Consider the following 27,658-nt stretch of genomic DNA (forward strand, 5'->3'; position numbering starts at 1 on the left):
TGCGCCTCTTCCCGCCATCCGCAAGACGTGTCGCCAAAGGAAGTGCGTGTCCGCCAGGTTTTGTTTCCGGAGGAATCTGCCTCTCCGAGGGAAGCTCGGGACTTTTGGTTGTTCCCCTCAGTGTCTGATTGGCTGGTTTTATGAATACATTATAGATGAAAAAGATAGTTTTTTTTTCTTATCTTTCAAATTAACAAAGACGATCGAATGTGAACAGCTGTGGTGTCCTAGTGGACTCAGACGCTTCCGCGAGTGTGCCTCCGAATGGTCGGCGGAGAGTCACCGTCACCGAAAGGCGAACCAAATTTCGGCTCATAAAAGATGCGTAAACGGCAGCTGAGGCGTGTTGTATGAAAGGAGAGAAGGTTAGCACTCCCCTTGACAAGGATGGAAGAGGCTCTCGGGCCTGTACAACACGCATACGGTTAAGGCATTGCCACCTACTTCGTGGCATCTAACCATCGTTTTTCTTTTTTTTCCTCTCCCCAACCCGGCCGCGGGACTATGTGCATGTGCACAGCGCGGACACAGGGGTGGGTGTGTGCAGGTGCCTGTGCATTGCGTGCACCGTGCACTTGCACCCCAGCACCTCCAGCACCTGGACAGCTGGAGCCCTGCCAGCAGCGATGCCTGCCTCTCATCAGCCACAGCCCGGGACCTGGCGACGGGTCCCCGCCCTTCACACGCGGGGACAAGCACGCACAGGCACCTTCCCTCGGGGTCATCCCATGTGCTGGTTATCTCCACCCCAAAAGGCCTTATTTGAACCCTCCCTTTTCCTGCACGCCAACCTTTTGACAGAAGAGTCCATCAGGAGAAATCGGGAGACCTTGAAATATGAAAAAAAAAATCCCTGGTCGTCAGTGTAAGGCACCATTCTGTCTCCTCTCCACCCGGGCTTGCTATTTTACGTGTAAATTGTATGAAACCGATGGTGCCTGATGTATTTTGACCACTTTTGCCAGTTGAGGATCTATTTGCAATTTGTATAAAGTGTGGTACTTGAAACTGGTGGTAACATACACCTTACAGGTTCCCTCACTGAGTTTATACATGAAGTCTTTGCTGAGCACTGGTATTCGCGTGAGTCAAAATCTCACCTCTACTACAAGAGAGTCCACTGGGCTAGGCAGTGAGGACTCAGGGCTACCCTGGGTTCGGGGGTGGGTGTCGCTCTGTTCAGGCTTCAGCATCCACTGTCCCTTCTTCTGGGTGACAGTGCCTGACTCTCCTCCTCCCTGAATCTCTGTTCTCCTTGGCAGCCAGCAGAGAGCCCTTCCTGTTTACTGGAACCTTCCCTTTGACCCCTGCCAAAGACGGTGAGTCCAGCCGCACTTCCTGCGCAGGCTGAGAGCAGGACATGCCCAAATGGAGCACACAAGCCTGCTTCCTAAATTACATACATGGACCCTAGCCTGGGCAGGTTTCCTGTACACACAGGGCTCAGTTAAGGACTTCAAAGGATGTTTATCAAATTAAATAAAACCGGAGCTCTGACTTGGGGAAAGGCGGTACATGGGCAACGTATGTAACCTGCAATTCTGTATCCCCCATAACAATAAGATGAAATTTAAAAAAAAAAAGTCAGAGAATTAAAAAAAAAAAAAAAACCTAAATAAAACCAATCTGGTCAACGACTCCACTGTTTGAACACGCACACATGACCACCTGCTGAGTGTTGTGAATCATACATGGAGCCTCAGTCTGGTGGCCACCAGCCTTCACTGCCCAGTTACAGGGGACACAGGAGACAGCCCCCCAGAGACTCACTCAGCAAAATCCAGACCAGGGAGTCTACAGGATCAATCACTGTTTCAACAGATAAATGCTGGGAAAAAAAAAATGGAGAAACTGGAGACTTTTTAAAATGGCTGGAGACAAACCAACCAGATGTGGGTGAAGCCCTTGTCTGGATCTTAACTCAAACCAACCGTGTGTGTACACAGGCATGCACACATGTACATGCAAGCACACATGTTCACGTGTGTGTACGTACCTTGCATGTTTGAGTGTGGTGTATGTTGCACATAGGTATGCATGTACTCATGCACACATGCCTGTGTGACGTGTGCACGCATATATGCATTTCATACGTATGCATCATGCATGTATGTGTACACACACACATTTTTCAAAGATACTAAGACAGCTGGGAATATCGGATATTTAAAGAACTTGGGTATGAAACAGTATTGTGGCCATCAAGGTTTTGGAGACTTTCCCTCGGGCATACCATGAATCCACTGCTTACAGGACAAAATGTCTGGGATTTGTGCTAAAATCATGGCAGAGCACTGGAAACAGCATGTCACAGTCCCTGCAGTGGGGACAGGGGCCCCAAGGTGTGTTGGAAAGCTTCCGTCAGCTTGTCTCTAAAGAGCACTCTAAAGAGTAAAAGATGTTCCCCGAGATGCGGGGGGTGGGAGAAATTCGGGGAAGTGTTCTGGCCTCCTGCTTCATGTTGTCGGTGCTTAGCAAGAATGTAGAACTTTACAAAAAGGTTACTGTAAATAAGTGCAGGACTTCCTCCCAAAGAACCATGGCACTGGTGACACTGCCCACCCCACCCCTAGGATAAAGCCCCGTGCAACCACCCTCCCTCCCCAAAGTGACAGCTACGTTTTGGGAATGTTAAGCAATTCTTAGGAAACAAAATTAGAAGACGTGAAAATGTTTATTTTCAAAAAGAGAATGTATTTTTACATAAATCTACAACAGAGAATTCATATGTAGAAAAAATAAACTATATTCAGGGATACAGCCCTCGGCAGCACGCCCCTTCCCCTCCTGGGAGTGAGCTGACACGAGAGCAAACCAAGCTGGAAGAACCTCAAGGTCCCCTAGGAAGTCCCAGAGCTGGGTGACGGACATTGACTCGGGGACCTTCCGGTGTCTGTTGGGACAGGCTGCAAACGCAAGGGCCCAGACCCTGAGTGCGAAGGACAAAACCCAACCCATTCTGCTGTGGCAATTCACTTCTCAGTTAACTCATGTACACACCTACTTCCAAAAGGCAGGGCTGGGGAAACCGCCAGCAGCTTATTTCCACAGGGCTTCGATCGGCTTCTTCACCCTGTGCCGCCAGAGGATCCCCAGGAGGCCTGGCCGGGGCCCCACTCACTCCATCCCACTGAAGGCCGACGGGGTTGCCCAGAACCCAACCGTGGACTCCGGGCCCTGACGAGGCGGAGCTGCTGGGCTGAGGCCGGTGCCATCTGCAGACCCGGAACTGACTGCCTTCCGGGTGCCAGTGGCCCACCCAGCTGTGCCAGCAGGACAGAGCCACCCTCCTGGCTGCGCACAGCAGCCTCCACCGCAAAGTCCCAGGCCACACCCCTGCAGGCAGGCGGCAGCTGCAACCCCGCTGTGCAGTGAGCACCAAGAAGCCGCAGAGGGGTGGGTGGGGGCAGGCAGGGCAGGCTGTGAAGAACACCCAACCCCCACAGGGGCCGCCCAGAGACAGCATGGAACCTGGGCTCGCAGGAGTCAGACCTGGACATGGGGACCCGGAAGCCTCCTGCACTGGGGCTGCCTCCAAGGCTCCCAAGGGAGACTGAGCAGCCTGGCTCCTTGGGACACCCCCTGCTCCTGCCAGCCCACTACCTAACCACCGTGACCTCGCAGGGAAAGGCCTGAGAGTGAGGGTGGGTGCAGCAGCCAGGGCATCCGCCTTTCCAGAGAAATCCTTCCAGCCTCCTGCCCATTGTGAGACGTTCTCTAAAAAGGCCGAGTGCGGACACGCTTCGCATGAGGACGCAGGTGCCACACCGTTCACAAAATCCCTCCTTTTATTACAGCTTGTGGTGCTGCCCGTGGTATGAACATCGGTGAGACAAACAGGGGACACTGAGCTCCACGCTGTCAGCGCACGAGCTACGCACTCCCAGGACACACAAGGCTCTACACGAATAACCTTACAACGCTGTGTTTCCAGAAAGACTTGAAAATACGCCGGGAACCAGTACAGGCGGGAACCGACGCACAGCTGGAGCCGCGTCTCAGAGCACCTACCAGACAGACGGGGCCAGGCCGCGGAGCACACGGCGGCAGAGGCCGGCAGGCCAGAGCCGGGTGGTGGAGACGGGTCACAGCGGGCGCACTGGGGCAGAGAATATCAAAAGATACAGAACATTTACTGGAAAAAACACAACTCATCATAAATTGAACTTCACCTTCTTGTAATAAAAAATTAAAAATTTTTCTCCACTCTTGTGTGAACACGATACAGAGTAGGAACACCTCCCTAGACAGTGTTAGCGAATTGGCAAGAAATGTCACCAGCAACTTTTAGAACTTTCTGGTCATCCACACTTTCCCCGCGGCCAAATCATCTTCAAGGAGGAGGCGGCTCACGTCAGGCCCCGCCCAGATCCCCGGGCCAGACCCGGGGGGCCCCCTCGACACCCACTTTTCTTGCCAATCCAAGTCAACTTCCTGACAGTCTCTCGTGTGGCGCCAAGGACTTAGCAGTCGCTCTTCCACAGCTTAATTGTTTTGTCGTTTTCTAGTGCAGCTGAGGCGATGATGTTCTCTGTCGGGTGACAAGCTGTGGAGATCACAACATCTGAAAAGAAGGAGACCGTCAGGAGTGCTCCCCTCGTCCTGGGGGGGCGCCACCCTACTGCCCCCCAGGAGGACGAGGCCTCACCCAGCCCTGACCACCCCCCACCACGAGGTGGTTTCAGGGCAGCAACGAGCACGGCCGCCCACCTCCTGGCCGCCCACCTCCTGCTCGGCTCAGGCAGCCTGGAGGGCAGGGCAGGAACAGGCACAAGTGTGGGACGGCTGGGCGGCATGGCCGCAAGGCAGCACCAGCCACGGTGCCCACAGGGAGGCGCTCTGCAGCACCACTGGCCAGAAGCCCACCCCATGGGAACAGACCCACTACGGTCCTCAGTTCTTTGTGGACAATGCCCCTATCTCAGCTAGACCCAGGGCCACCCACTCCCACCGCCTCCCACCACTGCTGGCCCCCAAAGCACCCTGCGGGGCTGCGTCTGCCCCTCAAAGGCACGTCCACCCCCTCAGCAGGGACATCTTATCTAACGCTTTTCCGTCAACTGCAGTGCTATCTCCTGCAAGGGTGGAGGAGGCAGCAGCAGCCCAGGCCCAACATGGAGGGTGCACAGTGGCCCCAGGATGTCAGTCCCCTCCCGGCCTGGGTGGAGCTGCTCACCTCAGGCAAGAGAGGGCAACACTGCCCTAGAATCCCACAGGGCTGCAGCGCCCCTGCCCTCACCGACCCCAGGGAAGGGCCAGTTCAGGTAGAGGCAGTGAGGAGGCAGCAGCGGCCTTCGAGGACAGCCAGGACCGGGGACCGGCAGGAGCCCACCCGGTCGGAGCCCACCCGGCCTCGTGAAGCCGGGATCTGCCTGGGGATGGGAACCAGCGGCCCTGAAAGAGCCAGAGCCTCCAGGACAGGGTGCGGGTGGCCTCCCCGTCCCTGGAGGAGGAAACAGCTCGCCACCAAGTGGGACAGAGGCACGACCTCGCCCGCCCAAGCAGGCGCAGAGCAACACGCACTTTCTGGACCAGGACACCTGGCAGGACCCGAAAAGGAGGGGGATGCCAGGAGCCAGGCTGAGTCAGGACCAGCCCCAACCTGCCCGGTGACCCCGGGCAAGGGCACTTGGCAGCAGGCTCCAGAATGGGCAGTGCCCCTCCAGGGCCACCAGAGGGCTGAGGAGGAAGAGGGAGCAGGTGGTACACCACACAACTTTCTTCTTGAGCCACCACGAAATCAGCGAGTGGCGTGCGGCTCCTACAACAGGCGCTCACCTGTGTGGCCTTGTAATTTCTGTACAATCTCTTTTGTCTGAAGGTTCCAAATGTAAACAAGGTTATCCTCCGAGCCAGACACGATCCACTGGGTAACGGCAGGGAGGATGGAGCGAGAAAAGCCAGGTCAGAGTCCACACGTGTAGAAGGGCCAGAACCCCAAGCCAGTCCTCACCCCGCTCTGTGAACCCAAACAAAAGCCCCACTCGGCTCCAGCCCGGCCTGCAGCTCCCTTCTCCCCACGCCTGGCCACACGCAGACGGCCAAGACCCACCTGCCACCAGAAAAGCAGCCAAGCCAGAGGATGTTTTCCCAAATTACCATTTTCTGACTTTGTCACTCACATCTCAGCCAAGTGTCACCCCTACTCTTAGTCAATCCCCACCTCGACTGAGGACAAAAGTGAGAGAAGAGCGCTGAGACCACGCGCTCCCCCACCGCCCGCCCCGGGGCAGGAGGGCCTGGGAGGGGAGGGGGCAGCAGAGCCAGCGCGTCGCTCCCGACTCACTAGGAAGGTGCCAGCCAACCCACTCTCGCACAGCCCGACAACAGAATCTCGTCTCCCTTACAGAGAGTGAGGTGGCTCGAGGAGAAAGTGTCCCCGACACACGCAGCCGAAGCAGCGCCAATACTTGGCAAGGTGTAATTTCACTTTGGTTAAAACAGAAAACGACTATTTGTTTTGTGGGCACAGAAAGGCATCGCTGCGAGTATAAAGCAACCCCTAGCGGGTGTGGCCGCTCACGAGTTGGGAAGGTGTGAGAAGCTTCTCAGGTGGGGGAAACTCACCTTCCCACCAGTGACGGAGAAATTGGCAAATATGCAGTACTTCTCATTCTTGTGGCCAGTGTAGGTCTTCAGGCACTGCAACGGCAGGGACAGGCGAGGCACAGGTCACTATTGCCCTGCGTGCTGGATAATTCTAAGTGCTAAGCGTGGGCACTTTACCACTAGCTGGTTCTGAAAATTACTCTAAATGTATACGGCTACAAAGCCCACACAGTCAACGCTTTGACTTGCAGACTGGCAATCTGCAAGCGCCCAGGCCTTTCAGAAATCTGCACCAAACCAACTCGGTGGGGGCGGCTTTCCCAGCTCCCTCCCGCTGGGCTGCCGGGAGTCAGCTCTGCTACCGCCACGGCCAAGACGCGACACAGGCCCAGGCCTCCATGACAATCGCACCTTCGTGGGAGCTCACCTTCCCCTTGCTGTAGTCCCAGAGCTTCAGGGTGCTGGAAGACAGAGAGAGGGGGTGAGCAGTAGCTTCCGGGGGCATCCCTCACCACTGCACCCCACTCTGCGGCCGCCACATCGCAGCAACCACCAGCTTCAGGTGCAAAGCCAGCGGGGCTGGAACCTCCTCCCCCATCAAAGTGAGGGTCCCCCGCACAGCAGGGCGGGCCCCCCAGGTCAACAAAGTCCAGTGACTTGATGACATCCAAGAACATGACGTAAGAACCCCAAATATTTGTAGTTCAATGACGGACTTTTTTTTTAGTAAGAGAAAAATTATAAAATTTATTTTAACATCCATACACAGAAGCCCCCAGAAAATGAGGATTCAACTCCCCAATGGCGTTCAGAAGCTTACACAACTTTTGGATAAAATGAGTGATGGGAGGGAAAGAAGAATTCTGCTGAGGGGCAGTAAAAGAATACTAGGGAGGACTAATGGGTGGGGAACAAGGGTTAACTGGTAAATATCCCCTGAGGGACTATTTGAAGGGACATTATTTTCTTAAAGAGTCTGCTCAGGTGTGGTCACATTCCTGGTGTTACAGGGAGGGGGAGAAAACAACAACTTTTGTCCGGGTGGGTCTGGACCTCAGGCAGGTAAGAAAGCAGCCACGTGGGGAGAGCTGATGGTGTGGGGAGATCAGAGACCTCGCGGCTCCTTCAGTCAGTCCAGCATGTCAGAATGCCATATTCTGGGTGAAATATTTTTATTTCTTTCAATCTACACTTTGAAACTAAAAAGTTTCACATATTAAAACACAAGCAAAGACAGACTTTTAAAAAGGAAGCAGCTGTTGTGGTTCTAAATCAGTCCATGGTCGGCCTCACAAGGACATGGAAGTTGTCTTGGTTCCAGAAACATGCAGAATAGACATCTCCAACACTCTACTCATCCTAGGGGCAGGAACTTGCCCCGACCACCAGGGGCTGGCCGGGGACAAGGCCGACCACGCGGCCCTCAGAGAAGCTGCAGCATGGTGGTCCCACAGGGCCCCCACGGGGAGAGGCCAGGGCTGAATGGCCACCCGGGAGGGTGACAGTTTACACAACCAAAACTCTGTCCCATAGTTTTGTCACAGGTAAAATTGAGGTGCTCAGAGGTCAGAACCAGAAAGGACCCGAGGATACCCGTCCTACACGGTCCTCCATGCAGGAAGGCTGTGCCCACCCCTGGTCACAGCCACTCAACGAGAAAACTACATCCCAAATCCTCCTCAGACCACAAATCCGGCCTCCAGCGGACGGGCGGGAGCCTTCCTTCTAGCCTAACAGCCCCATCCCCGCAGCCTGGGCTCCAGCAGGAGTCCGGATCTGGTACCAAGAGCAGCACCCTCTCCAAAGTCTCCTGCTGGGAAGGGACAGGCGTCCCTAGCAGGGAGGCCACCTTACTTGCACTTACTTGTCCAGCGTGGCAGCCAGGATGTATTTGCCGTTCGGAGAGAACTTCACGAAAGACACTGGGGGGTTATCGTCATCTGCATCGAAAACAGACAGGCTGACACTGGGTCGGTGCTGGCGGCTGTGCCGGGAGGAGAGACAGGACCCGCTCCCCGTCACCCGCGTGGGCGTCTGAGTGAGGGCAGTGCCACCAGTGCCAACACCACCACGGAGCCGCCCACACCTTCGCCCGCCACTTGCACGGGAGGGTTCTCGATGCCTCAAGCCCATGGCCCCAAGGGCACCTCTGACAAGGGACTTTAGGAACACAGCCTACGGCAAGCCACACGCAGGTCACCAGGCCTCCTCAGCACTGGACATGAGAGGATGCGGGACACTGACTACCTGACGGAAGGTGGTTTGCAAATACCCAGCTGGACTGAGGAACCCCCCCCCTCAACTAGGAGCAAAGTCACCTGGGTAACCATTCCAGATGCCCTCCTGTTGCTTAGTTACGACAGCAGGAGACTCTCACGTCCCTCCATCCAACCTTTGTGACACTGCACCCACATCTTTGCTCTACCACTCTAGGTAGAAAGCTTCACCCCGGGGGCCCTGGGGACGCAGGGACAGCCGCCCTTCCTCACACAGCTGGGGAGTCAACACACCCGGAAATTGCCAACAAAGGCCAGAGTTTCTAGGACGTAATAATCCTATTTAATCCCCAGGGTGGGAGGAAGGCGTACTCCCCTCGCCTGGGTGCAGAGGAGGGAGTTCCAGGAGGTGCACCCCGAGTGGGTCTGTCTCGCCAACCGGGGCCCCCCGAGCGTGCACATGTGCCGGTGTGTCCCAAGCACCAGAAAGGACGCAGCACACGGCATTACCACGAGGGGGACGCCGGGCCCCACCAGGCACCCGGGGCTTCCACTCCCACGGGCCGGTCAAACACACTGAAAAGGCACAGGAGTCGGTGTGAAGCCCTCGGGCCCTCGCCCGGGGTCACACTGCATCAGGCAGCCTGGCCTCGGTCACCACGAGGGCCCACTGGATTCAGGGGTGCCAAACAGTGCCCACTACGTCTAACCAAGCTACTATGGCGAAGCGTGACTGGAAGTTTACCAGCTGACCTGTCTCGGTGAAGACAGAAGGAGAAATCAGATGGGAAAACTACCCTCGACCCCTCCTCCCCGACCCTGGGCCCTGCGCTCAGCGGGCGTGCAAACCACCCAGTGCCTGGGCTGACCCCGGCCACGGCACGCATTTGCCGTGTGGCTCTGGGCTGGGCAAGCGGCCTCTCTGTAAGGTGGGGATACACCCCTACCTGCAGGAGTTACCATGACAGCAAGCAGCAACACGAGGCACACCAGGCGGCAGCTTGAGGGGGCCACCATCCTACCGGGCAGGGCCACCAACACCAGGCCTCTACGCAAGACACTGACTGACACAGTGTGACTTTGCTGTCAGAACGAGGACATACAGCAGAGGGGGGCCTCAAGAGCAAGAGAACCTCAAAGGCCCCTGTGAGCAATGACCTGTGCCCCCCAACCTCATGTTCAAGCCCTAAGCCCCAGAACCTCAGAAGGTATGTGGAGACTGAGCCTTCAAAGACATGATTACGTGAAAATGAGGCCCTTAGGGTGGGCCCCTGTCCAATCTCACTGGTGTCCTTCTAAGAGGAGGAAATTTGGACATACAGACATCAGGGCACAGCCAGGTGAGGATGCAGGGAGGAGGCGGCTGTCTGCAAGCCAAGGAGAGAGGTCTCAGGAGAAACCAACCCCACAGACACCCTGGTCTTTGACTTCCAGCCTCCAGGACCATGAGAAAATAAATCCCTGCTGTTTAAGCTGCCCACTCTGCGGCAGGTTATCAGAGCAGGCCAGGCAGACTGGGGTGGGCCTTGCTCCCATGACAGCCTAGGGAGGGAAGAGGAGCTCAGGAGGCAGCACCTCCCCAGGTGGGCCCATCTCCCTCTCTCACCACCCAGCTCCCTCCTCACGCATGGACCTGGCAGATGCCCCAGGGGACCACAGCCCACCCTACTCTAGATAGCAGGCCCGCCCCACCCTGCGCTTCTAACCTGGAACGCTTCTAACCTGGAACTCTGACCTCCCGGCTGGCCCAAGCTCATCAGCCTTCACAAATGCTAACACTGCCCCTCCCAGCTCCCTCGTAAAGGCCCATCACCTGCCCTCCAGCCACACGCCCGCCAAGGCCGGCTGCCCAGCCCATGCAGGTCTTTCCTTCCCCTCCTCATCCCCAAGGCACAGTCCTCAGGCCCATCCCTGCTCCCAGGACACCTCCGCCCACCTGGGCAGCAGCCCCGGCAGAAAGGGACGCTCTAGGGCAGGGGCTCAGCTGTGTCTCCCAAGGAACCACCCTGGAGGTGAACACAGCAGTAGCAGGGGCTCCAGAGCTGCCAGCACAGAGGGCTCAAGGGGGTCACTGCCGCAGTCCCCAGCAAGGCTGGACGGTCCAGGCCTGCGAGGGCACTAACCCACGGCCCCAGACTTGGCCGTCAAGAGGGAACTGGTGGGAGCGGTCAGAAAAGGAGGAAGATTCCTCCCAAAGGGAGCAGACCCAGGACAGAGGAGAAATGATTAACTCATGGAAAAGGCTGGCTTCCAGGAAAATCTCCAAGAACAAGGGCAGGAGAGACCACGGCAGTCCCCCCTGGCAGGTCTGCAGACACAGAGGAAACCCCCGGCCGGGAAACGAGAGCCCAGCACTCACCGATGAGCGTCTTCAGGCACTGGCCAGAGGCGGTGTCCCAAATGCGACTTCAAAGCAAAAAGAACAAAATAGTTTGAGGAAGCAAGTTACCAAAGGATTGTGCTCGCTACTATGAGCCAGATACAAGTTCTAGGACTGAGACGCTTTCCCCCGAGTGCATTTAATTATTCTCTTATCTTCCAAGGACTAGACTGTACACAGCCCACACACGCTCCATGCACCCAGACCACGGGTGTCTCGCCCACGAGCACTGCCCACCGGCCCGCCCTTCCAGGTCGACGGGGGCGCCCACAGCCTTCCTTGCAGGCCTCTCCGCGCACACACTCCAGCACGCAGTCACGAGGGGAGGGCTCCTTTCAAATACAAAAATTAGAGTACGGTATGCAATTTTCCAGACATCCCTTTAGTTAAGGAGCGAGAGAACATAGTCGAAGACCACTATTCCCTGAATGGAGGGGCCAGGCCCTTCCATCCTTCCAGTTTCAGGGTTTCTGTGATTTTTGCCGAAACAGACGCATTTTGGAAGCAGAGCCTGCGTGTGTGAGCACCTACACTTCTGCAGCCCTCAGCAGTGGCGCTGGCTCGGAACAGACGACTTGCCAAGCAACATGTCCCCCGTCCCACTCTCTGCCAGTGTCTGTGCGCCCTCCCCTGGGCACTGACTCTGTCCCAGGGCGATGACCCCTTCCCTGTCACTCCCGGCACGGGCAGCGGCCCCACGGCACTCTCATCTCTGAGCCTCCCGCCGTCCCACCCACACTGCAGATGTTCCAGGAACAAGACCACACTGTGCTGCAGCCACCACAGCTCAGGGTTTAAACTTCAAAAGTGGCAGCTCTCCCCCTGAGTCCGTTTTCTCAATTCTGTCAGCAAACAGCTCCATTGTGCTTCTCTGTGGATCCTAAATTCGCTTTATCCAGTTCCACAGATGCCCTGGAGGGATTCTAAATGCAACTGCGCTCAGGACCGCAGACGCTCAGCCACCACCGAGGAAGTGGACGTGTGACTTGTCTCCCGAGCCTTGACTCCTCGGCGTGCCCTTTCAGTTAGACTTTGTCACTTCCTCTGTGGGTCCGTCCTGCTTTCTTATTGAACATGTTCCTAAAACTCTCAGCATTTCCGTCCCTGTTGCGCTAGCTGAATGTTTTCCTCAACTGAGAAAAACAGTCACTTTTCAAGCATTGACTTTGCCAGACACACGATCACGTTCTGTAGCCAGCACAGCCTGGCGGTTCTAAGCCCAGAGTTCAGAGCTACCACATGGTCTGTATCCTGCTCTGTCACCAGCTGAGGGACAACTGGCAAGTGTTGTCGCTGCTGAAAAGTAGGGATGGGATGGCCACAGCCAAGTACCCACGTCGTAAGTTAAACAAGTGAATATTTGAAAAGCACAATGGTGGTGGCTTTTAATTTTAAAACACACAAACATACCATCTACAAAGAGATAAATCTCTATCCAATTTTCAATTATTTTCATTTTCTTATCACATTAATTAGAAGCTCCCAACAACGCTGAGTAACAGGAAACGGGCATGCCTGTTTTGCCCGACTTTAGCAGAAATAGTCTTAGCATGTCACCATCTACTAGGAAAGTTATTAGTTCCCAGTAAACAGCAAACGACATCGGCTTTTCTCGCTGAAGGGTTATTAGGAGCGGCTGCTGGGTACTCTCAGGTGTCTTTCCAGCCTCTCCCGATAAAGTATATGGATATTTGCCTTTAATTTGTTGATACAATTAGATTATAGGTTTCCTGATGTTCCTGTTACTATAATTCTTTCATTAGTCGATACACTTGCTCACTCATCGAATATTACTTTCTGATACACTGCTGGATTCAGTTTGCTAGTATTTTCTTTGGAATCTGGCACAATATTCCCGAGTGAGGTCCCCTCTTTTGGGTAGCAGGGTCATGCCAGATCCCTAAAATGAGTAAGGGAACCTCGGCTTTTCCTGTGGTCTGGAATAGTTTACATGACCTTACGAGTTTCTGTTACTTAACTGGATTCAGGTATAAATCCCAGGGACTGACAATATTTTCAGGACTCCAATGCCATTTTCCAGTCTCTTCAGTGGTGACTGGCCCGTCGAGGTCCCGCCTCCTGGTGAACTGCCTCCCTAGAGCCCAGGGCTGTCAGGGACAGACGCACTTACTCTTCTTGACTCCTCCCTGACCTGCAGTTTTCCCACCCACTTCCTATTTCCAATCTTACTTATTTTTGCTTTTTCCATAATTGGGCATATGATAGTTTTAACTATTGGCCTTACCAAAAAATACACCTTATTTTAATTTTATAAATTCCCTCCCAGTTTCTTTGGTACATTTTTTTCTCATTTCTTTAGAAAGTTCTGAGAGCCAAGTCCACGAGTGATTCCAAGACTGCTCCGTGCTCTTAAGAAAGGGTCGGGGAACACACAGGTGCCAGGAGACTGTGCCCCGAGAGTCCCGGCAGCTCGCACCTCGCACGCCACGGCCTGCCCTGTGCACCTCTTCCATCTGGCTGTGTCCGAGTTGCATCCCTTAAACTGGTAAACGGTCAAGTGTGGATTACAGCTTTAATCTCAGCCAACGCAGGGCCCCAGATAACCTCGTTTGTGCCGCCACACATCCAGGTGACCTTGGCCCCAAACACTGTCACAGTGCTGGACCCAGAGCTCGAACCCTGCAGGTGAGGGCCTGGACCTGTGCGCCGCAGAGCCTGTGGACAGGCTGGTGACCAGGCGTCCCAGGCGTAACTGACCTGCAGTCACCTCCCTCCAGACCCATCTAGCCAAGACTCACGATGGGACCTGCACGCTGACCACAGACCGTGACCCTCTGGGGCTCGTGGCACCAACACTCCTCGGAGAGTCAGACTGGAAACAGTGAGAGGTGCACGTCCAGGGCCCCAGTGCACACCCTCACCTGCACAGCTGGAAAGGAAGCTTTAAAGGTGCTTCCCATTTTTACTTTGAAAGAATTATGTTACCTTATTGCTAAATAAAATTTTTACTAAAAAAAAAAACAAAACAAAACAAATCTACTTTGTGCTTGTAGGATACACTATACTCTATATGCAGTGAAGCTAATGGTATCGTCCAGATTCGCTAAGTCTCAAGTCCTCTTAGGTCAAAGTCTAAAAGAAATATTAAAAACACTCAAACAATTTTAAATCAAGTTCTCCTCATATTTCTAGTTTGTATCTTCTATCTTCTGGCTACTATGCTCCCTAGTGTACTGAGGTCTCTAACTCTTTTCCACAAACTCCACCTGCTTTATCACACGTCCCTCTGCCCTGGCCGGTGCAAGTTTTCACCTGAGGGTTCCCGGCAGCCCAACCAGGAAGTCCTACTAAGGTCTTCAACTCGGCCAGTAGCTGCCACGGTCCCGTCCTCCCTAGTGACACCTGAACATGCTAGGACGCTAAGCCCTCCCCACCCAAAATACAACCCAAATGTTCTCACTCCCCACACCTGCTCCCATTATGAATGCTGCTGAGCTAAGTTTAAACATTTTCTTCCTCGTTCTCCGCCGTGTCTCCTGCAGACCCTGGACACACAGTACAGACGCCCGGTTCCAGAAGCATCATCCACTCAGCCCCAGGTGGGGACTCTCCAGGAAACCACGTCCCTCTGCCTCCCGCCTTTCCCTGTGCCGGGATCTGTTCCGATTCACCTGTCCAGGACTCTGACATTTCCTCGATGGGGCAAGATGATACACTCTCAAAATCCTCCCGTACCTGCACATCTTTCACCTCCAGGGGTCCAACCGCCCCTTCTCCAGGAGCTCGTGAAGAGCTCGAGTGTGCGCCTACCTGCAGCGGGAGGCTCCCAGCCACACCGACCCCTCAGTGCCCCCGGAATCATATCTGCACAGGTCTGTAGCCCCGCTAGAGTGTAAGCTTCTGGACGTTAAGGACTTGCGTCTCTTTTTTTCACTGCTGTACCCCCAGAGGCTGGAAAAGTGCAAGAATAGGCTGTTAGTATTTGATCATTAAATGAAGTAAAGGTTTTCTACTTACCAAAGACCATCGTAGCTACTTGAAACTATCAAGGATCCATCACGATTAAAGTGAACCTGAGAATTAATGAGTGGGAGGGAAAAAAGAAACTTACTTTCAAGCCATCAACAGACTGCTGCTCACCTGAACGGGCCTGCTCTTCCAGAACACACAGGACAGCAGGAAATGCACGTCCCAGCGCACACTGGAGCCACAGACCCGGCTCCAACTTTCGCTCCACAGGTATCCTGAACACACTCAGACACGGGTGCAAACGCACACAACAACCATTCTCCCCTGGCGTCTGAAGCAGTTTGGTTTATGACGGACACCATAAAAAGAAAGATCAACCTCAAACTATGTCTTGAGTATTTAAATCACGTAAAAGCTACGAAATGTACTGCTGAAAAGAACTAGCACCACCAACCACGCTGCACATGGCTCCGTGAAAAGAGGGGCAGGTTCCAAGTCTGCCGGTCTCGGCTGGCAGGAGCACAGCCCGACAAGGTCGATGTGGCTCAGAATAACTTTCCCTGAGCCAGCAGTAAAAAAGAAACGATAAAAACCAGCAGGGAAACACCCCCTGATCAGTCACCACCATGGGAAGGGAACTCCAGAGCTTCTCACTTGCGTATCACCCACTCACTGACGGCTACCAGGAAACCAGAGGCCCAGACGCTCTGAGGCCAGGGACACTGGCTGGTGGAGGCCCCGCTCCTCCTTTTCAGACGAGACGGAAATGAGATCCAGGCCGCTCCAACCCTTCCGTCTCAGAATAGGCGAGGCTCCGACTGCTGTGGGTCCCTGCACGCTGACCTACGGTGTTTCCAGATCACCGGTTTTATCTGCAGGCCTAATATACAAAGAAACTGCAACTGGACAACGGTCCTTTTCTTACAATCCATTTATTTGGTTTTTTTTATTATTTTTTCCAGGTGAATCTTACTGGGAATAAATGTAATCACGACATCAGGAGCTAAGGATCATAACCAATTTCTATCATTTTTATTTGAGTCCTAGGCAGATGGGACCCAGAACAAGCCTTCTTACACACAAGCCACACCTTTTGGAAACTGTCTGGTTTCATGCTATCAGTGAAACGTTTCCTATGTGAAATTAAGCTGCACAAGGAAGCCCTGGTTTAGCTATTCAGGGATGGGGCCGAGGCCGTCTGTTTGCTTCTCCTGTCCAGACCAGAGTTTCTGGCTCTCAGCACCATAACGTTTTAGGCCAGACTCTTCTGTGCCGTGGGGAGCTGTCCTGCGTAACAGCAACCTTGTCCTTTCCTCACCAGATGCCAGGAGCATCTAGTTGTGACAACCCAAACTGTCTCCAGACATTGCCACGTGTCCCCGGACGCCAATCTGCATGCACCAGAAACACCTGCAAGCTGTGAAGGCTCGGACTCCCGGGCCCCACCCCAGAGCTTCTGACTGGGCTGCGGTCCAGGACGTGCATTTCACACTCGCTCCCAGGGGATGCTGCCGTTGCCGGTCTGGGGAACACACCTGGAGAAGCGCTAGGCTGGACTCGACAAGAGCACTGCCAGCCGTGGGTATAACTTTAAGCTTTCTAGTAGATGCATTAGAGAAGTAAAAAATCCAGGAGAAATTAGTTTAATAGAGTTTAACCCAATGTATCTAAAATATTATTAATATTTCAACACATAATATTAAAAATTATGACAAGATACCTTACATTCCACTCTGCTGCCCTAGGTCTCTGAAGCCTAAAGGCGTACAGCAGCTCACATGTGCGGCGCTGGGCTGCCACATGTGGCTGGTGGCCACCATGCCGGACAGCGTGGCTCTCAAAGATGCTCTCCAGGAGACACTGGAGAGCTTATTAGCAATTGTTTGCACCCTATTTCCACCAGCTCTACCGACAGGCTGCTCTGGCACCAACAGTTCCTTAACTGTCACCATCTCAAAAGTACTCTCCTAACTCACCGCGATCACCTAACCACATTCATCCCTATCTTAAATGTGTAACACAGGCTCGTAGCAAGTCCACTGTGCCAGATGGCAATGAGTCCACACGGGCCCCCAAAACTCACACCACCAGTCCTGTGCTGTGCTTGGCGCCAGCTTCCTAACCATGTCCAAATACCACCCACTGGCAAACATGGCCTGGCTTTTCCATTCAACCAAAGTTCAGGTGTGAGGAGCCATACAACCTATACCGTACATTCTAGAAGACAGCCAAAAAGTAAGCGCTGTAAAGAAATAAACAAAGCAACAGGAAAGAACCCAACAGGGGACAAGTCGCCTCAGATAAACAGTCCAAAGGGCGCTCTGGGCGCCCTGGAGCAGACGAGCAGTGTGGAGGCTCTGGAGAAGGGGCAGCCCACTGCTTAGTGTGGGGTGAGGCTGCAGATGCGCGGTCTGAGGGCCCTTCAGCTGAGGAGCAAAAGGGGACAGGGCCTGCACCAAAGCAGTAGACAGCGACGGAAGGCAGGCAGCAGAGTGGCCACCTGCCTCGAAGTCTCTAAAGCTCCAAAATACACCTGTTAAAAAACTAAATGTACATAATGACACGGAGTTTCCCCTTCCAAAAGTCATCCTGCAGAAACCGCCACACGAGCACGCAAAGCCGTGCAAACAAGATGTTCAATTCGCTCCTTTTTGTAAAAGTGAAAATTACACACAAGCACTAGAGGGGTGACTGGCAAATGTTACCTCCCCACACAGCAGCCCGCACCAGCGGCCCACGGGCAGGGGCAGGCACCGACATCAAAGACACCCCAGACAGCCCTCTGCAGCGGAGACGGCTGCGGAACAGCGGCTGTGCTGCAGCATCACTGCTACTACAGAGTGAACAGGAACGAGCTGGACTGGAAAATACAGCTTCAGAAACACAAAGCAGAAGACCCAGAGGGACAGACCAACCACTCGGCCGCTGACACGGGGTGGGAGCTGGGGAGATTCTGAGTTTCTATTTTCCATGTTTGCTCGCCTGTTTTTGGATACAGGGTCTTGCTCTGTCGCCTGAGCTAGAGTGCAGCGGTGTCATCGTAGCTCACCGCAACACTAAACTCCTCGGCTAAAGTGATCCTCCTGCTTCAGCCAGCCGCCCAGGTGGCTGGGACTATAGGCATATACCACAACGTCTGGCTAATATTTTTTTTTTTTTTTTTTTTGAGACAGAGTCTCACTCTGTTGCCCAGGCTAGAGTCCCATGGCATCAGCCTAGCTCACAGCAACCTCAAACTCCTGGGCTCAAGCAATCCTCCTGCCTCAGCCTCCTAAGTAGCTGGGACTACAGACATGCACCACCATGCCTGGCTGATTTTTCCTATATATTTTTAGTTGTCTGGCTAATTTCTTTCTATTTTTAGTAGAGACGGGGTTTCACTCCTGCCCAGGCTGGTTTTGAACTCCTGACCTTGAGCAATTCTCCTGCCCCAGCCTCCCAGAGTGCTAGGATTTACAGGCGTGAGCCACCATGCCCAGCCTGGCTGATTTTTTTTATATTTTGTAGAGACGGGTTTTGCTCTTGCTCAGGCTGGTCTCGAACTCCTGGCCTCAGGCAATCCTCCTGCCTCTGCCTCCCAAAGTGCTGGGATTACAAGCATTAGCCACCACGCCCGGCCTGGATTTTTTTTAAATGAGCAAACATCACTTTTGTAGGAAACCAAGACATTTACAATCCTATTATCTGGGAGTTCCACCTGCAGCCACCCTGGACCACTAGGATGCTCACAGAACTCTTTCTTTCAACTCAGGGGCCATTAATCAAACCGATTTTTCTGGCGTCTTCACGGGTATTCGTTTGCCACCCCTAGTCTAGAAGTCAGTTCTGCTCTGTGACTCCACGTGCCCTGGAGGGCAAGGGACTGGTAGCAAGGGCCAGGCCTGTACGGCATCACCTCCACAGTGAACAGCCTTTTGCAACAGCGGTGACTCTGGGCCCGCAGGGGCCGTGTGCAGGTCCCAGACTCCACAGCCCACCTCGGCCCAGACACACTATGTGTCCTGTACATACCAGGGCTTTGCCTGGTGTCTCAGCTCGGCAAAAGCCTTCCAAGGGTAAAAGTGCTTAAAATCACGCACCACCAGGATGCTAGAACATGAAAGCACATCTGCTGGGCAATAATGAACAAACCGTACGCATGATTCCTTCTACTTCTTGAAAAAGGCAAGCTTGGCTAAGAAACCACCTCAAGCTCTTTGTTAACAAAGGAAACTTTTGGCCATTTTTTCAAAAGGAGCAATTTGTGATACTGCATGTAGTTTAACTCTCATCCACTTGTTTTGCAGATGGCGTCTGCAAAACGGCAGGACATGTCCACACACAGAGTTTGTCCTCCAGAGGGCTCTGACAGCTCCCACCCACGACTAGGTCAGCCCCACCACCCCCTCCACCAACACCAACCATGCTCAGAACTCCCATTTCCCCTGTGCTCACGCATCCCAACACACAGCTCCCTCTGCCCCAAATGCCCTTCCAGGCTGCCTGTCCTGTAAGTGTCAGTTGCCGGACACCTGTGGCCACCTGCCTCCCGGCCCACACAAACGGCCTCACCACAGGGCACCCTGCTGGCACCTAACCTGTCCCCCCACTGCACGCAGGGCCAAGAGATCTCTCAGGTCCCCAGCCCCCAACCTCTGATCCTCACTCTAGACTGCTGTGCAACAGGAGTCGGCTGGACACGGGCCATGTCCGGTGTCAGAGGGACTTACAGCAGAGACTGGATCTGAGTGAGCTGGCAGAGTCTTGAGGCACTTCCCTGTTTTCACGTCCCATATCCTCACACTTTCATCAAACTGAAGACAAAAGAGATTAAAGTGATTCTACAGGAAGAAGGAGAGAAGACGGGATTCCCCAGGACTCATCTTCCCCAGGAACGGCACAGAAAGGACTTGAAGCCCACTCACCCTTCCCACGGTGCTGTGCAGTGAGACACAACCACCTCGCACACCCAACATCACCTCCCACGGAGAAGACACAACAGCTGCACTTACCGAGCCTGAGACGATGAGGTTGGACTGGGGGTTGAAGTTACAGCAAAAGACATAATTACTGTGCCCCTTCAGGGTTTTCAGACACTTTCCCTAAAACACAGTAGTATTAGATTAAGTTATTCCCACTGGTTATTTCCCCAAATATCAGCTTCCGGCCACACTCATCAACAGCTTCAAAGCACACCTGACACCCCGCTGGTGACTGGCTGTTCCCCAAATCAAACTCAGCCCCAGCCCTTTGCCCCCCGCAGCCAGTCTTCCCTGGGAGAAGAGCACCAAGTGCTGCTCACCGAGCTCACGTCCCATATTTTCAAGGTTTTGTCATCTGAAGCAGAAACAAGGAGGTTGGAATCTGACGACCAGGCTACATCAGATATTCCCTTGGGAGAAATAATGTGGTCACCATCTTGGCAGGACAAGTCACGCCCAGCCAGCAAAGGTCAAAATCCCAAACTCCCACCAACCCCTCAGAAGTTCCCCGGCTGGTGTGAACCACACGGAGGACACACAGCACAGCCCCAGAGGAACAAACAGGCTCTGTGGTTCTGCCAAGCCTCACAGACAGCAGAAACTCGTCTGTGGACGTCGAAGGCATTTGCACTAAAAACACAAGGGGGCGGGGCAGTGGCTCATGCCTGTAGTCCCAGCTCTTTGGGAGGCTGAGGCAGGAGGACTGTTTGAGCCCAGAAGTTCAAGGCTGTAGTGAGCCATGATGACGCCACTGCACTCCAGTCTGAGTGACAGGAAAAAAAAAAAAAGGAAAAACAAACCAACCCACAAGAGACAAGTAAGTACAACAAAGCACAGGGGAAAACTTACATCTGAACACCTGGCCCTCGACACGGGCCTGACCCCCCTGACCCTAGATGACAGGGGCCACCCTGTTAACAGTCCACTTCACCCCACACAGTTGGGACCTACCAGCTTGTGACCAGATATGGTTTTCTCAAATTTTCCATCATATGCTCCCCAAATTTTAATGAGTTTATCAGCAGCTGAAAGAAAGAAAAACGGGCTGAGGCTCGGCGTGGGACATGGGTGTGCAGCCATCCAGAGTCAAGCCTGGGCTTCCCCCACGTGAGCCCCTGGTAATCAGCATGAGGTGAACTACACAGGAACCCACTAAGCATGGCCACGTGCAGGAAAGGGCCAGTCCCCTCTCCCTCCCCAAGAACCCCCTTCACTTCAAAGTGGGCACAATTTCAACAGGCACTGACTTCTCCACGGTTCCTGCAAAGGGACACGCAGCTTCTATGACGACTCAGTGGCAGTCCTGAAAGCAAGCCACCCCCGCAGCCCCTTTCCTGGTTTCCTGGTTGCAGGTCAGACCAGCTGCCCCCGGCAGCTGAAATGCTCTGCTACGTACATGAACTTGCCAGCCACTCTCCATTCGGGCTGAATTTCACGGAGGACACTGCTTTGGTGTGGCCCGCAAGGGTGAACTTTAGAGCATAGTTGGGTTTAACAGGTGTGGGCTGTTGGAGAGACAGCATAACTTAATCAGCAAACAGTAACCACCACTGTCCAGTTCAACAGATTACCCCTTTGGATTTGACTCTTGAAGTTTAATTTTAAGCTCAGATATTTGGCACTCCAAATCCATATGCCAAGTGCCTAACAGAAGTCTTCATTTGGATGTCACTTTTTAATACATTGACTGCCATGTGAGTTGTATTTAACTCAGGCTAGTTTTGAGCCCAGGGCCGCATGATGAAAAACCCTGCAGTGGGTTGGTGAAAATCTTACTTGTTGATGTTCTCATTATTACAATATCTACAATTTAATTCCAAAAACATGGATTGCATTGCATATAACTCATGCACAGAAAACGATTAAAAAATAACAAATTAGAAAGGATCATTTGTTTTAATAAAACACCACGGCCCCAGGGAAAAAAGATTTTTTTCTAGTGTAGCACACACACGTTCAATGTGTTAACCTGAACATGTGTAAATCTGAGCCCATTATTTTCCCCTCAGAAACCCCCCGCTTCTCCTCTAGTTCCCACCTCAGTTTCCACCATCGAGCTAGCAATGTTCAAGGCCCTCGAGGCACCACCCCACCCGAACCCCACCTCCGACCCTGCCCCATCACAGGGGTCCCCACCAGCTCCAGCCTAGCCCTTCTCCCACCCAAACTCTGGCCTCCCCCAAGCACCCCTGAAGGCACTGCTCCCTTTGTCAGAGCTCCACAGGAGGGGCCTGCAGGCCTGCCTGTGTCAGCGTCGTGGGACAGGGTGGAGGTGCTTCTGAAGAGATGGTTTCTCGGTGCCACACAGACTCTTACAATCAGGACCAAGAATCTGTATCTGATGAAGCCTCCTCTAAACTGGGTGACAGGTTTGGGCATCCCTGACACAGCATGCAACAAGCATTCATTAGGTATGTGACCAATGAATAAAAATTGGCAGAGATGTTTAACTTAGTAGGGGAGACCACTTATGGGCTTAACGTTTCCAAGAATCCCTTAGCATATTTGCCCCTGGGAGGCGCCCCAGGAGCCCCTAGGCAAGCACCTTGCTCTGAGTGGCAGAGGAGGAAGGGGTCGGCTGTGCCCTGGCAGCCTCGGTCTCAGGCTTCTTCTCCTCTGTCGCCATGCTCTGAAGCCCACCTCGCAGGGGACGTGGCTGGAGTCACAGTGGAAAGAGGCGTTCTGCTAGCCGAGACCTAGGGTGGGGGCCTAGGCCAATAAACATATCATGTTTTTAAAAATTGATTTCCAGGAAAAAAGATAAACAAGAAAACATTTGATCACCATATTGAGCCCTGTAGCAAATCAACTGTTCCAAAATGGGGAATCTATCGCCCTAACTCCATGCTAACACTTTTCAGCTGCTCCACTAAGATACCCCTGCTCTCCCCGTTTCCTGATCATAATGAAAGACCTCAAGGGTGCTTCCTATTTTGTCACGCAGATGTTTGTAGGGATGTGGCATAGTTTGTGCAAACAAAATGCAATTTTCTTCAAGGAGCCCTTGACATATTGAAAAACCGAAAGGTTTCCTGACAGAAAACTAACATGCCAAATGACAAGACTAAGCTTCAGGGGGTAGAAGTTTGGGAACATGTCCAAATCCTAACAGGCTCCCCGAATGAGGCAATCACGTTAATGACCATGTTTGAAAACAGGAGCTAGTGCATCCCGGGGAGGCTCCACTGTTGCTATGCACAGGCTGCAGAGGTGAGGTGCCTTCCAGAATGGTAACAGTTCACAGGGCTCTCATCCCTAGTCAGGTACCACAAGACAGCAACAAGAGGAAACCAGAGCCAGCTCTGCCAGCTAGAGTTTCCACGTCCTGCCTTCTGGAAACAGCCTGGAGTCCAGCACTGCCACTGCACTCGAGACCCATGCTGCAGAGGAGGGAAAAAAGACTGCAGCTCAGTTTCAGCGTAACGACGGGGAACTATCCAAATCGCGCAGTGACTAGTTTCCTCTACCACAGGGACAGATCTCCTTACTTGAATACATCTCATAAAGCCACCAGATTATTCAGAAGCGAGGGACAGCATTGCTAAAAAGGAGAGCCAATGAGACATGCTTGCAAATTTCAGTGGCCATACAAACCCCAGAAGCTGGCACTGCCATTAATCTAACGACTCTACACACTGTCAATTCTAGCTTGGGGCTGAAAACTGAAGTCTTGCACAGGCTCCTTATAAGGCGAAATGGAAGCCATCAAAAAAGAGCATGTCTCAAAGTCTTCATCCCAGAGGAAGGAAGAGAAATTACAACACCTAGGGGACAGAGAACAGGTGTGGCCACAGCTCCATTTCACCTGCAGCAAAGATTACCAGCCCAAGGATGGACCACGCTGCAGCGAAAGGTCAAATACCATGGGGGGGTCGGGGGCAGGAGGTCCTGTAGAGCTGCCCAGGGGACAAGGTGCTGGTACAAAGCTGGTGCTCAGTCAACGCCAGCCACTCGGTGCTTATCTCCAGTGCAACTGGCCGTGCCCATTTAACCCAACTGCTGCCTACTCCTCTGCAGGATGTACAAGCAGAGGGGAGAGGGGAGCTAAGGAAACCCAAGCAAAGAAAGGAGCTGGCAAGTCTGTTTCAAAGGCCCTACTGTGAGAAAGCCAGACCAGGGCAAGAACTGAGCGAAGTGTGCTGGCACCCTACCCACGTCAAACACCAGAGGGAACCGAAGAGGCTTCAGCGGCTGGTCTCTACACTCTCAGGGGTGCAAGAGGCAGTGCAGGGGATCTAAACTAGCATGAGGTGAGGCTCACCTGGAGGTGAGAGGTGACTACTGCAAACACCTGGGTGCTGTCTGAGGAACAGATAGATAGGTGGTCTTACAGAAATGGTGCCCAACCAGCCCAACCCTTTGCGCTCAAAAAACATTAACATGTTTAAAAAAAAGTCAGCCTGACTTTTAAGAATGTGATTTCTTGATCCAACAGACCAAGTTTCTTGGGTGGAGCCCAGGGCTTGGCACTTTCCACACTCAGGTGTTTCTGTGGAACAGCTGTTTTGAGGCAAAAGGGAAGCAGGTTAGGGACTTGATCTCATGAAGGAGGGGCATGAGTTGAGGTGGTTGCAGGCAAGGCAGCTGGCCTCCACAGGTGCTGCCCCTCTTAGCGGCCACAGCTTTTCGTCCAGGTGAGCCTGTCCAGGTAAGCCTGACCACCTGAGGTCGAGCAACCAAACGTCAGCATGCTCTCCTGGACTACGTGTCAAATGCAGATCCCTGGGCTCCAGCCCAGATACTGCAGTCCACAGGTGTGCAAAAACAGGAAGTGATCTGCATTATAAACAGGCACCCAGGTGACTCGCAAATGGCCAACAACAGAGTTGGGACCATCACTTTGCCCACCTTGGCTGTTGGATGCACCCGTGTCCTACGAGTACCTTGCCACAGCTGGCTGTCTGCTCACCTACCTGCCTTCCCTATGGGGCTCGGACAGCACCCGCCAGACTGAAAGCTTACAAAAGCCTTTGAGGAGAGAGGTAAACGGGCGGGGGGTAGCAAGTTGCACGACGAGGATAGTAAAGAGTGTCTGGTAACAGCAGGCAAAATGGCTCTGCAGACGCGACCAGCAGTGGCCTGAGGCCTGCACAAGGAGGGGCTCTCCCTGGTGACAGAGGACCCCCACCCCAGACTCTCCGCGGCAAGGGATGTCGCCTGGCTGCCGCGAGGCTGCCAGGCCGAGCAGCGGGGTCGGCCTGGGGGCACTGCCGCAGGCGGGGAAGCGCGCCCCGTCCAGGAACTGCGTGCGCTCGGGGGTCCGGGGCTTTCCGTGGGGTGGGCAGAAAAGGGACATGTGAGGGAGGACACGTTGGCCGCGGGAAAAGGAAGTTCCGACATCCCAAACCCGGGTTCAGGTCCTGTCAGCGGGCCGGCGGGACACGGGCGGCGGACGCGAGCCGGGCGCACCCGCGGGCACGGGGAGGAAGGACCCCGCGGGCGGGGCGCAAGGGAGGGGCCGGAGCGGGAGCCGCCGGGGGCCCGACAAGCGGCGTCTCCAAGGAGGGCCCGCCCCGCGCAGGGGGCAGTCCGGGCGCCCGGGGACCGCCGCGGCGGGACAGCGCCTGGGCTGGGCCCGGCCCGAGGCCCGGCAGGGAACACGTGCGGCGGCCGGGGGCGGTGTGGGGGGCCCCCGGCGTCGCCCCGCCGCCCGCCTTGTGCCCGCCGGGCCGGGCGGCCGCCCGCTTACCTGCCGGGCCGCGGCGGCGGCGAGGCCGGGAGCTCAGGGCGTCGCGTCAGCCGCCGCCTGGGCGGGAGCGCGGACCGAGCTTGACGAGGCGGCGCTCGAGCGGGCGCCAGGCAGCGTGGGGAGCGGCAATGCGCGTGCGCGAGGGGAGGGGCGTTGTCCATGGGCGGGGCGAGTGCACAAAGCCGGCCTCTCGGAGAGGCGCTACGGGCAGCGGCAAGGGCCGGAATATCTCGGGCACCTCAACGCCTTAAAGGGGCAGCGTGCGGCGCGCACTTCTGCTTCAAAGCATTGAACCCAAAATTGGGCTGGTGCAGACCCTTCTTCTCCTTCACTCTCTAAGGATGAAAGCATGCTAACGCCCACAGCAAAGTGCCAGCGTGCCCCTTGCACTTGCAGGAAGGGAGCACGCCCGCACACCGCGCGTCCGGGCCGGCGCGCACCTGGACGGCACCTGCCCGGCAGGGTGTCCTCGAGTAGGTACCAGGCGACACCCCCACGCTCGGGAGAGGCACCGACGCTGCCTACCCTTTAGACCGGGAACCCGGCTTTCAAAGGCCCGGACTCGCCAAGGGTCCCTCCCGCGGGCCTCCTGGCGCGAAGGGCCCACGGCGGCCACACCTGCTTCCGCCCTGGCCTGGGGACTAGGGCGCCGCACAGACAGCCGGTCGCGGGCACCGGCGGCCTCCCGGGCGGGCGGCGCCACCTCCCTCTGCAGGGCAGCGGGCCGCATGCCCCAACTCCTGCGCGTCCCCCTTCGCCGCCCGCGGGGCTCTGGGGTCCCCCGGCCCGGCGCAGGCCCGCAGGACGGGACGCGTCCCGGTTCCCACTAAAAATGGGAACGCGGAGTGCTGTGCGAACAAAGAGGCAGAGCATTTGAAATGGAAACGCCCGGGGAACTGAGGTGTGCGGTTGTCATGGATACAGGAGCCAGCCGGAAGGGGCCGTTGGTCCGGAGTCCCCCTCGCAGGAAGGACGCAGAGAGGGTCCCTGTCTGGTCCGGTGGCTCTGCGTTCCCACGAGGCCTGGGAGCCGGGCACCTGCAGCCTAAGGCGGTGACAATCGCAGGTCTACACAGCCAGCTGGGGTGAAGTAAGGCCGCCTCTACCTCCGCCCACTGGCTGCGGGGCGGGAATCCCCGCATCAGCTCTCAGCTCCGACCCCTTCTCTCCGGCCCTGCCCCGCCTCCCACCTGGCCCTTTCCAAGCCTCTGCTGCCAGACCCAGCTCTGACCTGTCACTTCCGTTGCCCTCCGGTCCAAATCCAAACTCTGCTGACGAGTTTGCCAGAGCCCGTCTCCTGCAGCTCAGGTTCTGGCCCCGAAGCTAAAGTCCCTTCAGGCCTTTGACCTGCCAGGCAGAGCAGGACAAGGGTCCCTCCCAGATCCTCGGAACTCAAACCAAGTCCCCAACATCCACTCCCAGGTGAATTGATCTGGCCTTCCTCCCCCAGGAGATGAAGCCTTCTAGTGAAAGTGAGAAAATCCTCTAATTCTGTTGAGTGTTTTTGCAATCCCCATCCTTGCAGTCACAGCTAAAATTCCGAAACCAAATGACACGGAGTGAAGAGCAGTTTAACAAAAGCAAGTAATTTGCTTTATTGCCCAAGTCTTAAATCCTTTTATATCCCTCCCAAAATGCTGTCAGGCTCAGAAAAAAATCACAGGTGCAAATGGAAAAGAGAATAAGAACCACAGAAGAAGGAAAAACATGTTGGAGATTTGCTTTTCAGAACAATTAACTGTGCTTTGGCCACCAGGAGCAAATTGGTAAATGAAACCGTTTCTGTGCACAATTTTTACAAATGTGACATTTCTGGAAAAGGGGGGAAGGTTCCTCCCCACCCCCACTCAAAGCTCTCTGATTAGCCCCACAGTCTGAGCCTGTCTGGGCATCTTCCCACTGGCCCAGGTCCCCCCACCAGGCTCTCCTTCCCT

General features: G+C 54.6%; 1 protein-coding gene and 1 non-coding gene across 4 annotated transcripts; one reads left to right on the forward strand and one right to left on the reverse strand.

Annotated features, from left to right (window-relative positions):
- The first annotated feature begins 343 nt into the window (after nucleotides 1-343).
- LOC138389022 (U6atac minor spliceosomal RNA) lies at nucleotides 344-470 on the forward strand. Its single transcript, XR_011234466.1, has one exon. It is a non-coding gene; the product is annotated as a U6atac minor spliceosomal RNA (small nuclear RNA).
- Nucleotides 471-2,687: 2,217 nt separating this feature from the next.
- Nucleotides 2,688-27,658, reverse strand: WDR5 (WD repeat domain 5). Of its 3 annotated transcripts, none has more exons than XM_069477056.1 (14): nucleotides 25,726-27,658; nucleotides 22,582-22,745; nucleotides 21,433-21,541; nucleotides 20,988-21,061; nucleotides 20,357-20,446; nucleotides 20,067-20,156; nucleotides 19,788-19,868; nucleotides 15,124-15,179; nucleotides 11,125-11,171; nucleotides 8,414-8,489; nucleotides 6,977-7,010; nucleotides 6,568-6,642; nucleotides 5,779-5,866; nucleotides 2,688-4,564 (listed from the first exon to the last, which is right to left on the reverse strand). In XM_069477056.1, the coding sequence occupies exons 2-14, from the start codon at nucleotides 22,660-22,662 to the stop codon at nucleotides 4,464-4,466; spliced, it is 1,002 nt and encodes a 333-aa protein (XP_069333157.1). In that variant the 5' UTR covers nucleotides 22,663-22,745; nucleotides 25,726-27,658; the 3' UTR covers nucleotides 2,688-4,463. The 3 variants fall into 3 exon arrangements, with proteins under 3 accessions (XP_069333157.1, XP_069333155.1, XP_069333156.1); XM_069477054.1 differs by having other exon boundaries at nucleotides 19,785-19,868; nucleotides 25,726-27,657; XM_069477055.1 differs by lacking the exon at nucleotides 25,726-27,658 and adding an exon at nucleotides 24,950-25,396 and having other exon boundaries at nucleotides 19,785-19,868.

Source organism: Eulemur rufifrons, chromosome 7 (assembly GCF_041146395.1).
Source record: "Eulemur rufifrons isolate Redbay chromosome 7, OSU_ERuf_1, whole genome shotgun sequence".
NCBI classification, from domain to species: domain Eukaryota; kingdom Metazoa; phylum Chordata; class Mammalia; order Primates; family Lemuridae; genus Eulemur; species Eulemur rufifrons.

What these genes read in the sequence shown, in the direction of transcription:
- WDR5 (XM_069477054.1), bottom strand. Translation starts at nt 22,662, where the DNA reads ATGGCGACAGAGGAGAAGAAGCCTGAGACCGAGGCTGCCAGGGCACAG. An exon ending in AAATATGGGACGTGAGCTCG is followed by an intron (nt 20,157 to 20,356) that starts GTGAGCAGCACT and finishes ACTGTGTTTTAG; the next exon opens with GGAAAGTGTCTGAAAACCCT. An exon ending in AGTAGCTACGATGGTCTTTG is followed by an intron (nt 11,172 to 15,123) that starts GTAAGTAGAAAA and finishes TTTGCTTTGAAG; the next exon opens with TCGCATTTGGGACACCGCCT.